Below are 13,557 nucleotides of genomic sequence, written 5' to 3' on the forward strand. Positions count from 1 at the left end.
CCTAAGCAATTTGGCTTTGCAGCTGTAGGATGTCTTTTTTAAACTAATCCATGGCTGCTCCACCTTCTTTCTTTATGTAGCACGTATGTCTTCTAAACACTTCTGTACCCACACTACCCTAACAGAGACAATGTTACTGCTGGGGTATGGTCCATCTGAATGAGACCCCTGAAGCGTCTGTTTCCTGTGTGCCAAAAGGACTCCCAGGAGTCATATATTCACAACAGGAAGATGAACAGAGGTCCCAGTATATATTTAACCTACTGGGACATATCACAAATCATTACTCATTTTGCTTCTGAATTTTGCTCCATTTTTCCAAGTCCGATTCCTGCAGGTTTGAATGCACCGATTCTTTTTTCCCATCCAGAGCAGAGTTCCTAGCCTGAGCCAAATCCTCCACGCAGTGTAGATATGCTACTCTAGTGGCTGCAAGAAAGGTACCAAGTTTACAATTGTCCAACAAAATCGGAATTGCAAATGCAGATTTAATATAGCAAGAGAGTGAGGGAAGTGGACTCCTTGCAGTGATAAATTTTCTGTATTTTTGCTATAAAGAAAACTTTACTCTGCACAAACAAAAGGAATGAAACTTTACAGAGCTCTTACATTTCAACAGGCTTTAAAAAAGAGTTAATGAGAAGTCTGGAACACATCTTTTCCCAGATGAAGTGAAGTATTATTCTTGTCATTACGGTATCATAAAATTATTTTATATTGTTTTCTCTTCAGGGGTTCAAGACAGATGATAATTTAGATTTTTCTCTAATGCTAGTCTATGCTAGGAATGCTAGACCTGTGATGTACCAATAGATCATGAGATTTATGCTATAGTTGTAGCTTAAGACAGTGACATGTTTAAGTGCTGTGCTTAATGTTACTGGAAAGTCTTGGCCTAAAAAGACTGAATAGAGACCCTGAGAGCAAATGAGAAGAAAAACATCACCTTTTCCGCCAGGTAACACAATAGTTTGTGCTCTAGTTGCTTTGATGTCAAATACAGTGCCCCCTTTGAGGACAAATATTGCTGAGAACATGTGACTTTTAAAATAGGACATTTCTGAGACAAAAATTTGCAACAGCTCTTTAGCATACTGCATTTTTCATCTTTCTGGTCCTGCATAGAAGCATTACAATACTTACCGTTACAGGGGTTTGTTAACAAAGCAATTTAATTTGGTTTGAGGGTGTCAATGGAAATTTTAAACCACACTGCCTTGAGTAACATCATCTTGGACTGAAGATCCAAGCCAACATGTTGACTTATGCATGGAAATCAGAAGTCAGGGATGTTTGCTTCAATATTATGGATTAACTAAACCCAAACCATTCTGGCTGAATGCCATCTACATACACCATTTAGTTTTGTTCCTCTACTTATGAAGACCCAGATCCGGGATCCTTGAAAAGTCAAAAGGAAACTTCTGTTGAAGTGTTTTGACACAGCTGCAGTTTAACTTCTGAAGCTATCAATAGTTTTCTGTTTCACCTTAAGAAAAAAGAAAGAGTTCACCTCTATGGTCTGTTGCCATGTGCTGATTGAAAATGTTGTCACTGGCTTCTTGGCTTTTTGAGTCTTGAGTGAATTTAAGCAAAAGTCGCAGCTCTGAATTCTAAAAACTTACTTTAGATGGCCAGTGTAGTCTAGTCTGTCTAATCTGTCTTGAGAGAGAGTGAGGCTTCTCTGACAGGTTATTCAAAACAGAAGTTAAACATAAACATCTTACTTGCCCATCGGAGGAACCTCCTTTCCTCTGCACAGAGTATAGAGAGTAACCAAGGACACTAGCTACACAAGTTTTGTGTCAGAATGTAGGAGCTCTATTTCCCATAGTGGCTATCTTCATCTTTGAGCACTTGAATACATTTATAAGTCTGGCCCAAAAAGACTAAATGGTAGTAATGTCTTTTTGGATTGCTCATTTATAACATGCATACATGCAGCTAATCAATAGATGAGACAGTGAAACTAGTGGATTTACAAGTTAATATGCTGAAGTCAATAATGTGCTGTAAAGACATTTTCAATTCTGAAATCAGCACAATTTGTTTTGTACTAAGCTTAACTACATACTTGTTGACTTAGTGATCTATTTTAATTCCCCAAGTAACTTAAATATCCAAGGAAAATAGAGAATCTGAACTAAACTTGTAATGCTTCGGTTTTCCAGTAATATTTCAGAATTTACATCTTTCATCTCTTCCCTAACTACTGCATCTTGCTAGTGCAAGTCACAGGCAGCTCAGACTCTCTTCACTTTTGGCAGGAGTTTTGCACTGAGAAGCCCAAGCCGCACTAGAAAGAACTAATGAATGTGTAACCACATGAATAGACATGATTAAAGATTCTGTTTTATTTATGCATTAACGTTTAAAAGTGAAGCTAGCTAGCTGCTTTTCCTGTTCACAGTGCAGCAGATTTAGCTGTCTACTTTTCTGTATATGTATATGAGTTTAGTGTTGGTCTGACAGCATAGAAAATGGGAATGGGCAGTCTGCAGACACAGCTTCATATGCTGTGTCAAGGTGAGTTTCTTCCCAACAGTGTGCCTTAAGAGGCTTAAGCTGAAAGGAATTGTAGCCGTATGATCCTAGGAAGATCTGGAAGTTCATCCATTCACTGGGTTCACTTGGTTTCAAGACATTAAACCTGCAAGCAGCTTCTCTTCCAGTTAGTCTACCAAACTCTATAACCGCTCTTTCTTCTTGTCTTCTTTTCAACCCTTTGCTTGGTGTGGAGTTGATTCTGAGCCTTCATATGGCAAGACATAGCTGCTAAGGGACACAATGATATCTAACTTAATCTTTATTGAACCTCATTATTTTCATCAACAGTGCAGTCCATAGCAGCTGCAATGGGTAAACAAGATTTTTGTTCCTCTTACTATCGTGTGACACAGAGGCTTTTCAGGCTACTTGAGGTTTTTCACTAGCTTATACGAGCAGTGACAGCAGGGCTCTCCTTTAGCAACCCCCTGCTCCTAACCTGGGGGAACATCCCGCAAGTTCTGGAAGGAAGGTGTCAGATCTCTGCTGAACCGGTCAGTATTTTGATGGGAAGCTGTGCTTTGCTGAGGAATATGTCCCCAGAGCATTATGTCTAATCAATATCCCCTGCTAATATTCAGATGGTAGGCTGAACTTTCCGCCAGCTACAGAAGAGAGAGAGGGCATCCCTACCTGCAGAAGCAGTGTGCTTCTGGCCTTCTGCTAAGAGTGACTGCTCTGTACAAAAAGGTGCGGAGCAAATCTTTTTCCTGGCATGGATTGGCATAATTGGACTGCGCCTTTCCCAAACTGCTACCTGCACACTTCCTTTTACTTTCAGCCTGTCTCTATTTGGAGAGCAGGCATTTTCATGTAGGAAGCATTAAGGGAAGGAATGAAAAACCTGGTGAAGGAAGGCCTTTCAAAAGGTGGGGGCTTGTATACGTTTGGGCCCACCATTTTTTAAAATACCCACTTCGTTTTGAAGGTGACATTTTAAGTTCAGCCATATGTTAAGACTAAACTCTGGCCTTTATAATGTAGCTCCAAGTAAATTGTTTATGCTTACCTTTTAATATCTCTCAGAAGTGATTACATACATAGCAGGCAAAGTTTGAATGAAAAGCTAGGACTGTTCAGTACAGGGCAGAGAAAAAAGAATAAAACAGTAGGAAGTAAAAACCTTTTAGTCTCCTTTAAAAAGTTGCTTTTATTTTCCATTGTGTTGGCAGAAAGCAGGGATTTAAAGCTGTGAATTGCCTTGAGGCTGTGTTATCTTCCTCTACTTAGCAGCAGTTAGAACTGCTCTTTTTTGCATGTTGGGTGAGAGAGACAAGGACTCAGAACGATAGAGAAAAGGGAATAAAGTAAGCTTGCATTTAACAATAATATGACACATCTATCGTACCTGTGTAAAATGGGATCTAAAACAATAATGATAGCTTCTTGAAGCTGCACACAGTAACACAGGGGGATATCCTGAGACTTAATTAATTAATGTTTGTAACATGATGTGAGATCCTATGACGAAAAGTCATATATAACTGCAAAGTCTTAATTTTATGGAGCACAACTGACATTCAGTGGCATTTTCAAGGAAACTGATGTGGGAGTTCACCTGCAATCTATGTTAAGATTCAGATTGTCCTTGTACAAGTCCCCTTAAAGATTTTCTTCAAACTTTTTTTTCTCTTTACATTTCTTTTGCTCCATTATGGCTGTTGAGCTATGCAAAGGCAGAAATTGAAAATAATTGCATTCATATGGGGAAAAATAAGGGGTTTCCCCTCTCGGTTTTCCATTCACCAAAACCACAGCCAAACTGTCTTTTTCAAATTTTACAGAAAATAGAAGCCTTCGGATACCATGCCCAGGTCATTCTGAGATCAGATGGGAGAAGTTTTAGGGTGTTCAGAGCCACTTTTCTTCACAATATCATATACGACATAATTTGAAAGGAGATGAAGAAGGTGGCTTATGGCACAGATATATGTAGTCACAAATGTCATAGAGGAGCAATGTGAATGCTTGAAAAACGAAACTTCAAATGAAACCAAAAGCCAAAAGATTTGATAATGACAAGGGCATGTTCTTTCTACACCAAAACAAAACTGATTGCCACAAGATACCTTGAGTTGAGAAGTTCAGGTACCTAAATTATCCATTTTTATGGATAACAAAACCATCCATGGTTTTATTACATTGGTTTAAAATTACAAAAGCCCTTCTGCAAAACACCTGCCACTCTGGGCATTACCAGAAAAAAAAAAAAAAAGATTAAGACAACACTGACTGCACCAATGTGGCAGTCCAGATTTTGTTTGTTCTGACAAAAGCATCTAACTTCATTCTGGCCAACAGCCAATATATCAAATGGAAAATACGGTTTATGGCATTAGGAAAAATATAACATTAACCCCCTAATGCTCCATATTAAGGGATGTACCCCCTACCATTTGCAGGTTTGAGCCCTTAGGCTCTAGCTGCTGTTTTACAGCAGCAGTGGGTTTTCTTTCTTTTGCCATGCCTACAAAAACCATAGAACAAATCCATGAGAGGAACACCACTCCTAAATATTAACGAATAGTGGATGGAAAGTTGCTGCTCAGCAGGAGCACTATGTGTGGTACTTATTTTAAACATATTCCTGAGTTCAGCTGTATGAGTGCACTAGTTGTAATGTAGAGATATAAACACCAGCCAGTTTGTGTACTTGCCTTTCCTAGCTTTTTACCTTCCCTGAAGACATGTTTCCATCCCAGATTATAAAGCTCCATCTCAAGGATCATTCATTCGCATTCCCCTTGTGACCAAGGCAGACTCAACGAACTGGAAGTTCTGCAATGCCTTGATGAGTTTATGCAGATTCCAGATTACACAATGTGTGAATTTGGAACATCACAAAAAACTCCCAGCTCAATCCTATAGGGTTTGACATTGCTTTAATATGATGCTAGATTTCATATACCATGAAGTCTTTGCTGATATATCTTTTCTATCCTCTCTCACTCCCATCAGCCCCTCCACAAAGCATGCCCCACTCAGCTAAGGACCAGGACATAAAATACATGTACATTTTACTGAGGGTGACACATAATTATTTTTCCATGGGGTTTAAGTATTTTATCTCATGCTTTATTGTATCTCAAAGAAATAGTATTAAAATTTTTGCTTCAGATTCTGCCTGTCTTATTTTGAAGAGATATTTAGTCTAATTCTTCATATCCAGAATGATTATTGAAAGCAAAAAGTATCATTCAGGTTAAATAAAGATGTCAGATTTGAACTGACCAAAACCAAAGTTTGGGGAAAACAGTCCGTCAGGTATCTAGTTTATAAAAAGAGCTTCTACTTTCCTTCTCCATCACTTTCTCAGAATGAGGAATAATAAACATGGTTTAAAGTGGAAAAATGGGGGCAGGGGGAAGAAGGTGCAAAACTATGGTTTATTATACAGTAGGTCTTGTGAGTGTTGTTAGAGATAAAATATTAATGTTAGGAAAACATGTTGACATCGTCCTCTAGATGGTGTCTATAGTGGAATGTCATGTCATTGATATTTTGGTTTATGATGTGATTTATTTAGTCATGCAGAAAAATCTCTTTTTGGATTTCAATATTTCTTAGTACAAATTAGACAAATACAGATGCAAATACATTTTTGAGAAGGTGGCAGTCAGTGATGTTTGATGAATTTTAAATAAATAATTATGAAAGAAAAGAGAAGAAAAGAGGAGAGGAGAGGACAGCTTACTGAAATAGCATGGAGAAGGCTACTGAAGCGTTGACTTTGTCCAAAGAGGGGTTTTTTTAAGGTTTTACCAGGAAAAGTGCAACATTGTTGGTGGTTTAAAAGTGTACTGGTACACGAAGGCCAATACAGTGACTGAATGCAGCTGCTAAATGTGCTTGATTTCATTTTAATGTGCAATGCATTCAAGTCAAAGCTGAGGATTCAGATGCCTGGTGAGACTGCAGCAGGTCCCAAGGTGTGCCAGGAAAGAAAACTGTCTACTGTGAAAATAGGCACCAACTCCACTAGACAGATTCAGCTACACGCAATTCACAGTTCCTTACGTGCTCTGCCAGAAAGGAGGAAAATGAATTGCAATGTAATATTTCTATATCAGGTATTAATTGTTGTTATTTGCAGAACATTTTAAACTTAGATTACTGCTGTTTCTAAACGTTTCTCCCTGGTATAGTCCACAAGCCCATGTAGGACTATTCTCATAAGAAATGATTCAGTTATGTGCTGAGTGAAACAGGGTCTGCTAATTAGTTTTTTTTTTTATTTTAAAAAAAGCTGCTAGCGTGGTACTGTTAGGAAAGGCCGGGAACATGGAGTCACAGATGATAGACAACTAGTGTTCTCTGATGCTGATGGCAAAACTACCATTTGTTTTAAAAATAAATTACAAAAACATTCTTAAAGTTTAAAAAAAAAAAAAAAAAGCATTAAATTTGCCAGGAATCTCAAGGAAAGACTATTTTATGATCATGTAATCAAAGCTTATGTTTAATAAAGAAGCCATTTTATGTGCCTTACATCATAACTTGAACCTATTCTAAAATATTTTTTAAATAAATTTTCATAAGTTTATTTATAAAAAAAGCAAGCTCAAATATAATGAATTCCTCAATGTCACTTCCTAGCGACAGTGGAAGAAAAGACTGCATCAATCCACATCAGGGCTGGGAAAGGAAGAGTGCCTTTTCATCAAAATGAAAGACAATTTGGAAGAATATTCCCTGGTCAAAAATGTTTCAAAATTATTTTAGTTTTAATAAGGAAATGTCTGGTTTTACAAACTTAAAACTTTTATTTAAATGTTTATTTAGTTTTCTTTCATAGTAATTGTTTTTTCATATACCATAAAAATTATCACCAATGTGGTACATGTTACTGCTATTGAATGCCTGTTGGGTAATATCAAATAATATAATGATGATTAAAAATGAAAAATACGTGTTGAAAGGCAATTTTAAAATTCTGAAATGAATTGCAAAGTTCTTAAAATATAAAATTTTAGGAGTGAAATTTACTAAAAAAATTCATGAAAGAATCTTAAATTTTTTTTTAAACAAATTGGGAGGAAAATAGTGCAACATCCATTTCTGGTAAAAATGGAAATTCTGGTCACCTCTAGGCAAGATAATTTCTGGTAAAAATGAATAACACTTTGGCTTCTGTTTGCCTAACCTTTGAGATTTTTCAGTACTACCATGGGAATTTATATTCCAGTCCACACTGCTACAGGAAGGGACTCATAGATTACTTGTGTATCTGTAAGTTATATCCTTGTGAATTGGAGCATAAGGCTTTAGGAATAGAGTAGATTTTTTAAATTAAAAAGGTACAGTTGTGCATGAGAAGGAAGCCTGAGAAGGAAGGCAACCCAAAGGACAAGTTAGGGATTGCATATGAATATGAACCCAGTGCAATTTTTAGAGTGAAGGCATGGGCTAAGAAATAGGCTGGGAAATAAGAGTGAACATCCAAGTCAAGGTGGAAGCGGTCCCAGTGCTTTGCAGAAAACAGCAGAGAATCTGGATTAGATGGGGAACTGGATAAGAGGATAATGACAAAGGTGAGGATAAACTGAGTATCTCTAGTAAAACCCCAAGCATTCCTCGTCACTTCTGTCACTTGTGGAGGAATCTGTTTGACTTCCTTGATGGAGAGTTTGAAAATTGGCTTCGGAAGATGGTCAGATTAACATCCTGACTGCTAGGAGATCATAGCTTTCTCCTCCCTTGTCTAGGGAGAGTTCAGCATCTCTGCCTTTGTAGGCAAGGGAGTGTCATACTGAATTACCTTCCCATCATTTATGTCTGCGGGTTACAAAAGAAGAGGTTTGGGTCCCTGTACCACTGCTACCATTACCAGTGGGGCAGTGTCTGATGGCACTGGGTTTAGTTAGAGACTTACAGAAAGAATGAGCTAGCTTTTTAATCAGTATCAAAGATGTCTGCCAAATGGGGATTACTGTACAAAGAGAAGATAGGGAGAGAGAAGAAACAAGAGCCTAACCTTAATGTGACTGGTGATGACTTGGTGAGTTTTGATGATTACCCCTGAAGAAGGGACACATACTCAAGCTGCCTGTTGGGCAGCTCTTCAGACGTTCAGACGTCTTCTGATGTCTCTATCTGTCATGTTTTGAACTCATGCCCTGAGACCTGGGCAACTGGGTAAGCTGGCCTGCCTTGAAAAGAGAGGAAAAGCCCAGAGTGACACCACTGGAAAGTGCTGCTTCATCAGATCGATAGACTCAAAGATGACTACGTTGTGTAGTTGTATGCAGTTTAAACATTTGTGCAGGGAGTCCACCCGCGCAGAGTATTATTGACAGCTACAGATCAATGCTAATTTTTGATCATTTTCAACCTACAAAGACCTCTTGACCCTGTTGCCACCTTAGGGGCACTTCAAGTAGTCAAAAGCAATCACAGTAGGCAGTGTAAAATCATCAGACCCTTGAAGGCTGCGCAGCCTTGCCCATGCCCGGGAGGAGCACCGAGAGGTAGCAAGGAAGGCAGGCACCTTGCATTATGGATGCCGCTGCCTTTGAGCGGCATGAAAGACTATGCTAATTTGTTTCCAGACTTTAAGTGACTTCTGTGCTCATGAATTAAAAAATAAACAAACAAAAAAGGCAATCTGAAGCAAATCTTGTCGGATACATTATTCATGATTCATGTTCTCTCATTTTATGTTTTGAAAAATGTGTTAAAACAAGGTTTTATTTTAAATAACTTTTATCCTAATTTACAGCTAGAAGAGTGGAATTAGCCGCGGAGCGTATTTATTTGTTGCTGTTAACAGCTTGTGCTGCCACTGCCAGCGCGTGAAGCATTTTACACAGCAAAGCCAAAGGTACCGTCCTGCCTGGAGCAGCGGTGGTGCTGCCAGCACTGCGCAAGGGAAGGGGACCGGGCTGCCAAAAGCAAGGGCCGTGTCAAAGGCTGGGCTCTGGGCTGCAGTGCGGGGATCGGATCACGGCGGCTCGTCACAGCTTGCCTCAGGTGTCCGTTTCCGTAGTGTTTACATTGAAAGGACGGGCCTTATAGGAGGAATGCAAGAGTGCGCACACTTAAATGTTTGCTGGATTATTCTTAATTTAATGACTGAATGAGTGAGAATGCTTCGCAGTAGGAGGCAGAGAAAAGAGGGCATGGGCTTGTAGTCCATTGGATTTCATGGTCAGTCAGTCTACGAACATCTTAATGTTTGCATTAAAATTTTATTTTGTTGGTTTTCTTTTAATGGTGAATGAAATCTGGACTGTTAGCAGTGTGTAAACATGGGATATATGAGCTCATGGCTTTGCAGACAAAGACTGGAAGAATATTCCAGGCAATGATTTCGATCCTGCACCTGTTTAATGCTGTGTCGTTGTCCGCTGAAGCCAAAGGTTACAGTGCTATCCTTTGCAAGGTGTATTTTGCTATTTATATTTGACCATTCCAGCAGGACAGTATTTCTAGGATGAAAATGTCATGGGAGGACATAAAGTAATTCTTAAAATGAATCACTGAGACTGCCATCCATCCTCTTTTCAGCATCAGCCTTCGAGCTGAGCAAATTCACAAATGGCAACGGCAGCAGTGCAGGGGGAGAAAACGTGGCTCTGTATTCTGGGAGTACGTCCCCTGAGCTTACTTCAAACCAAACAAAACAAAAATACATGTAAACCGTTTGCTCTTCAAGAAGTATCTGTAGGAGCCAGGGATAAAAGTCATCCCTGGAAGGAATGGTTTAGCAGTCTCCAGAGAACATGATGAACTGCAGGCAAGGAAATCCCTCCATCCTTGTTTCATTTCAAAGTGTGGTGAGGATTGTAAATAATTAAATCTTGGGTTTAGTGGCAAAATGGTAGAGGGTGATGAAAAATATGCCGGTTTTCTGTTTAAAAGAAGAAATCGAGTGTTTTGTAGCATTGCTGTCACAGAAGCCCACTCTGATAATGCAGCTGATTAGAAAGCAGAGCCATTGCTTTTTGTATGATGTTTGTAATAATGTGTTTGTACCTTCGGAGAGCCTCTGTGTAGCAGTTCAGGGGCAGTAATTTAATGTTGTGTGCTGCCTTCTTCCCATCCCCGAACCATGGAATGTAAATTTTAGGCTTTTAAAAGTTCTGTTTTGAAAACCTAATAGATAACTGTCCTCATAAAAACTATTAATAAAGACTACATCCAATTGTAAAGCTAATTTTAATCACGTTTTGTGCCAACGCAATTTCTGATGCCAGATTTTTATGCTACGCATGAACTTCAATTTGAGCTCTGTTCTTTAACCTGCAGTTCATAATTTTGCATTCGGCTGTATAGGTTTTTTGGCTATGGCAGTTTGAACGCTTCCACTTTCAAGGATCTAAGCCATAAATGTTTATTAAAAGAATCTATAATGAAATCAGTTTTGTTATTTTTTTAATGGCTGCCTTGAGTATGTTGGATGACTGAACGCACGTTGTTAATCATTAAGTACTCATGTTACAAAAAGTGTTTGATAGTATTGCCATCTAGGGGCTGAACTAAATTCTCCATACTGAAATAAACTGTAATTGAACAGGTGCTGCAATTGACAATATACATATGTTTTTGCTTTATAGCCCACATGCTTTCCATGTTTCTTATGACAAAAGATATCTCTAAATGTCCCACAGCAGCCAGAGCTTTTTTATATATAATCTGTTCGAGGTGATTGCTATTTGCATTTGAGCTTATGCTTTTTTGGCAGTGATGACTGGGAATTCCTAACAAAGAATTATACTTTTTTGCATTATTAATCTTGCTAGTGTTTGCCCTGTTTAACAGAAAAAGGAATCATTTATCAGAAAAGTATGTTTATAATCTGTACTTGTGGCATCTTCAGATTTAATATTCATAATGGTCATTCAAATGCTGTGCTATATTTATCTAAAAGACTAACTCATTGTTGTGAGGAAATAACTATTTAAATATTTATAATCTAACTTTTAATATTTAAAAAAAGAAATTAATATTTCTTTAAAATTTGTTTCTGAGTCTGATAGCTTAACAAATGTTTAAATATTAAACAATTGGAAGTGTTAGCATTTAACAACTTAATATGACTTACTGAAACAGGGAAATTGACTTCAGCTGTTTCTGCCACGGGAAGGAAACTGAATTCCTGCAGTCTTCTTGAGATGTATACCATTAATGCAAAAGCACAACTAAAAATGAGATTAAATATATTGGTGATCAGCTGAATTCCTTTTTCGCTCGCTCCTCTGATGAGACAAATCTGAACAGTCTCCTACTGAAGCACGTTACTCCTGTTCTTTGTTAGCCACTGTATCTTTTGTGGCTGTTCAAACTAATACCACGGCTGTATCGCCTTCCCGCCTCGATCTGAATTTGTGCTGAGGCTTGCTTTGCCTCCTATCCAGGCGGCTTCAGGTCCGTGCCAGATGCTGTTTGGGGTAAGCTGGATAAAGCCATGAGCAGCGATGCCGCTGGCCCCTTCTGGCCACGGCTGATGTCCCTCGGTCTGCATCCCCTGGCGTGCCCCTGCACTGGGCTGTGGTCTGGCGTGGTGGCAGGTCAGCCCTGGCCCTTCCAGCCCTGGCAGAGCCCAGTGGGATTCACAAACAGCCGTGCTCCTGCTAGCCTCTCTCCACCGGCGCGAGGCGAGGGTCTGGCGCCAGGGAGGGTCTTGGCCCGCTTGCCTGTGGCCCCATCAGCAGTATGGCTGCTTCCCCCAACCTGGAGAACCAGGGAGGGTTCTTGTAAGGCAACGGGTTGCCCCACAATCGCCTTACCTTGTGGATTTATCTCAAGCGACATCTTTACAAAGCAGGAACATAGACACCAGTTTATTCCCTCCCTCCCTCTCTCTCTCTTCCCCTCCACCCCTTTGCTTTTAAGAAGGGCTTTATTTTCAGTAAGGAAATGAAACTGTGCTCTTGGAAACACTGTTTTCTATCCAGATTACAAAGCTCTAAGTAGCTAGAACAGGACAGCATGCCTATCAAACATCACGTCTACACACAAGGTGTGTAAGGATTCTGTAGAGGCAGGCATCACTCATATACCGCAGGTTTTAACATGTGCTTGAATCCTTCAGAGTACCAGGCACTCTCATCCCCACTGAGCAAAGCTCAGACACGTGCTGAATGAACTGTAAGTTGTTTGCTAGCTGAGATTTGGACTGTGCAGGACTCCCCAGGAGTCGGCTCCAAAGGCTCTACCATAATGATAGATATTTTTTAAAAGCCTAAGAGTTTCTTTTTGAGGTTCAGCTATGGAAACCCACTAAAAAATCCTGGTAACCAGATGGGGTATCTGCAAAGCGATCAGAAGAGACACAGAGCTGAGCCCTCATTTTCCAAGTGACGTAAACCATAGATACTGATTACTTTTTTAACTAACTAACTCAAACATCTGTATTCTTCCTTTAGGGAACACAGCATCAGGCTCATTTATTTGGATTGAAACCTTTCACAACGTATCATATTCATGTCATAGCTGTAAACAATGCCGGGCAGGTTTCAAGCCCCTGGACATCTGTGCGCACATTGGAAGCTTCACCCAGTGGCCTGAGCAACTTCACTGTGGAAAAGAAAGAAAATGGCAGGGCTCTGCTGCTAAAATGGTCAGAGCCCTCCCAACCCAATGGCATGATTAAGGTAATCTTCATCTTGACACTTCACTTGATCAAAAAAGAGAAGGGAAATGCTGCATATCTAATTAAAATATTTTTACTGGAAAGGACTCGATCAAATACATTATACTTTAAAATAAGTCAGAAGTCCTATGTAAGCACAAGGCACTCTGTGAGCACTGTTGCTTGTGGTTATATTAAAATTAGTATTAACATTCCTGTGTTACCCCATGACTCTAAATGTTCATCTACAGTGAACCAAATTGTTCATTTAATGTATAGAAAGCTATGCATGAAAGCTCATAATGTTACTTGGCGTACATTAGACATTGCCAAAATGTGTTTCTATAAAACCTGGGTTTGACAGAATGTTGTTCTGACATTTGGGACTTCTTTTAGCTCAGTAATCTCAACTGACTGTAAACCTTTAACTGCAAGGT

At 39.3% G+C, this 13,557-nt stretch overlaps 1 protein-coding gene across 1 annotated transcript in view; it reads left to right on the forward strand.

The window, feature by feature from the left end:
• LOC104837413 (usherin-like) overlaps window positions 1–13,557 on the forward strand; it is a gene marked incomplete at its 5' end in the record, with an annotated part of 349,356 nt that overhangs the window by 307,407 nt on the left and 28,392 nt on the right. Inside the window, one exon of the mRNA XM_010576524.1 lies at window positions 12,915–13,142. Coding sequence (XP_010574826.1) covers window positions 12,915–13,142 — 228 coding nt within the window. The remainder of the gene's footprint in view (window positions 1–12,914; window positions 13,143–13,557) is intronic.

The sequence above is a fragment of the Haliaeetus leucocephalus genome, unplaced genomic scaffold (genome assembly GCF_000737465.1).
Source record: "Haliaeetus leucocephalus isolate CR32 unplaced genomic scaffold, Haliaeetus_leucocephalus-4.0 Scaffold526, whole genome shotgun sequence".
Taxonomy (NCBI): domain Eukaryota; kingdom Metazoa; phylum Chordata; class Aves; order Accipitriformes; family Accipitridae; genus Haliaeetus; species Haliaeetus leucocephalus.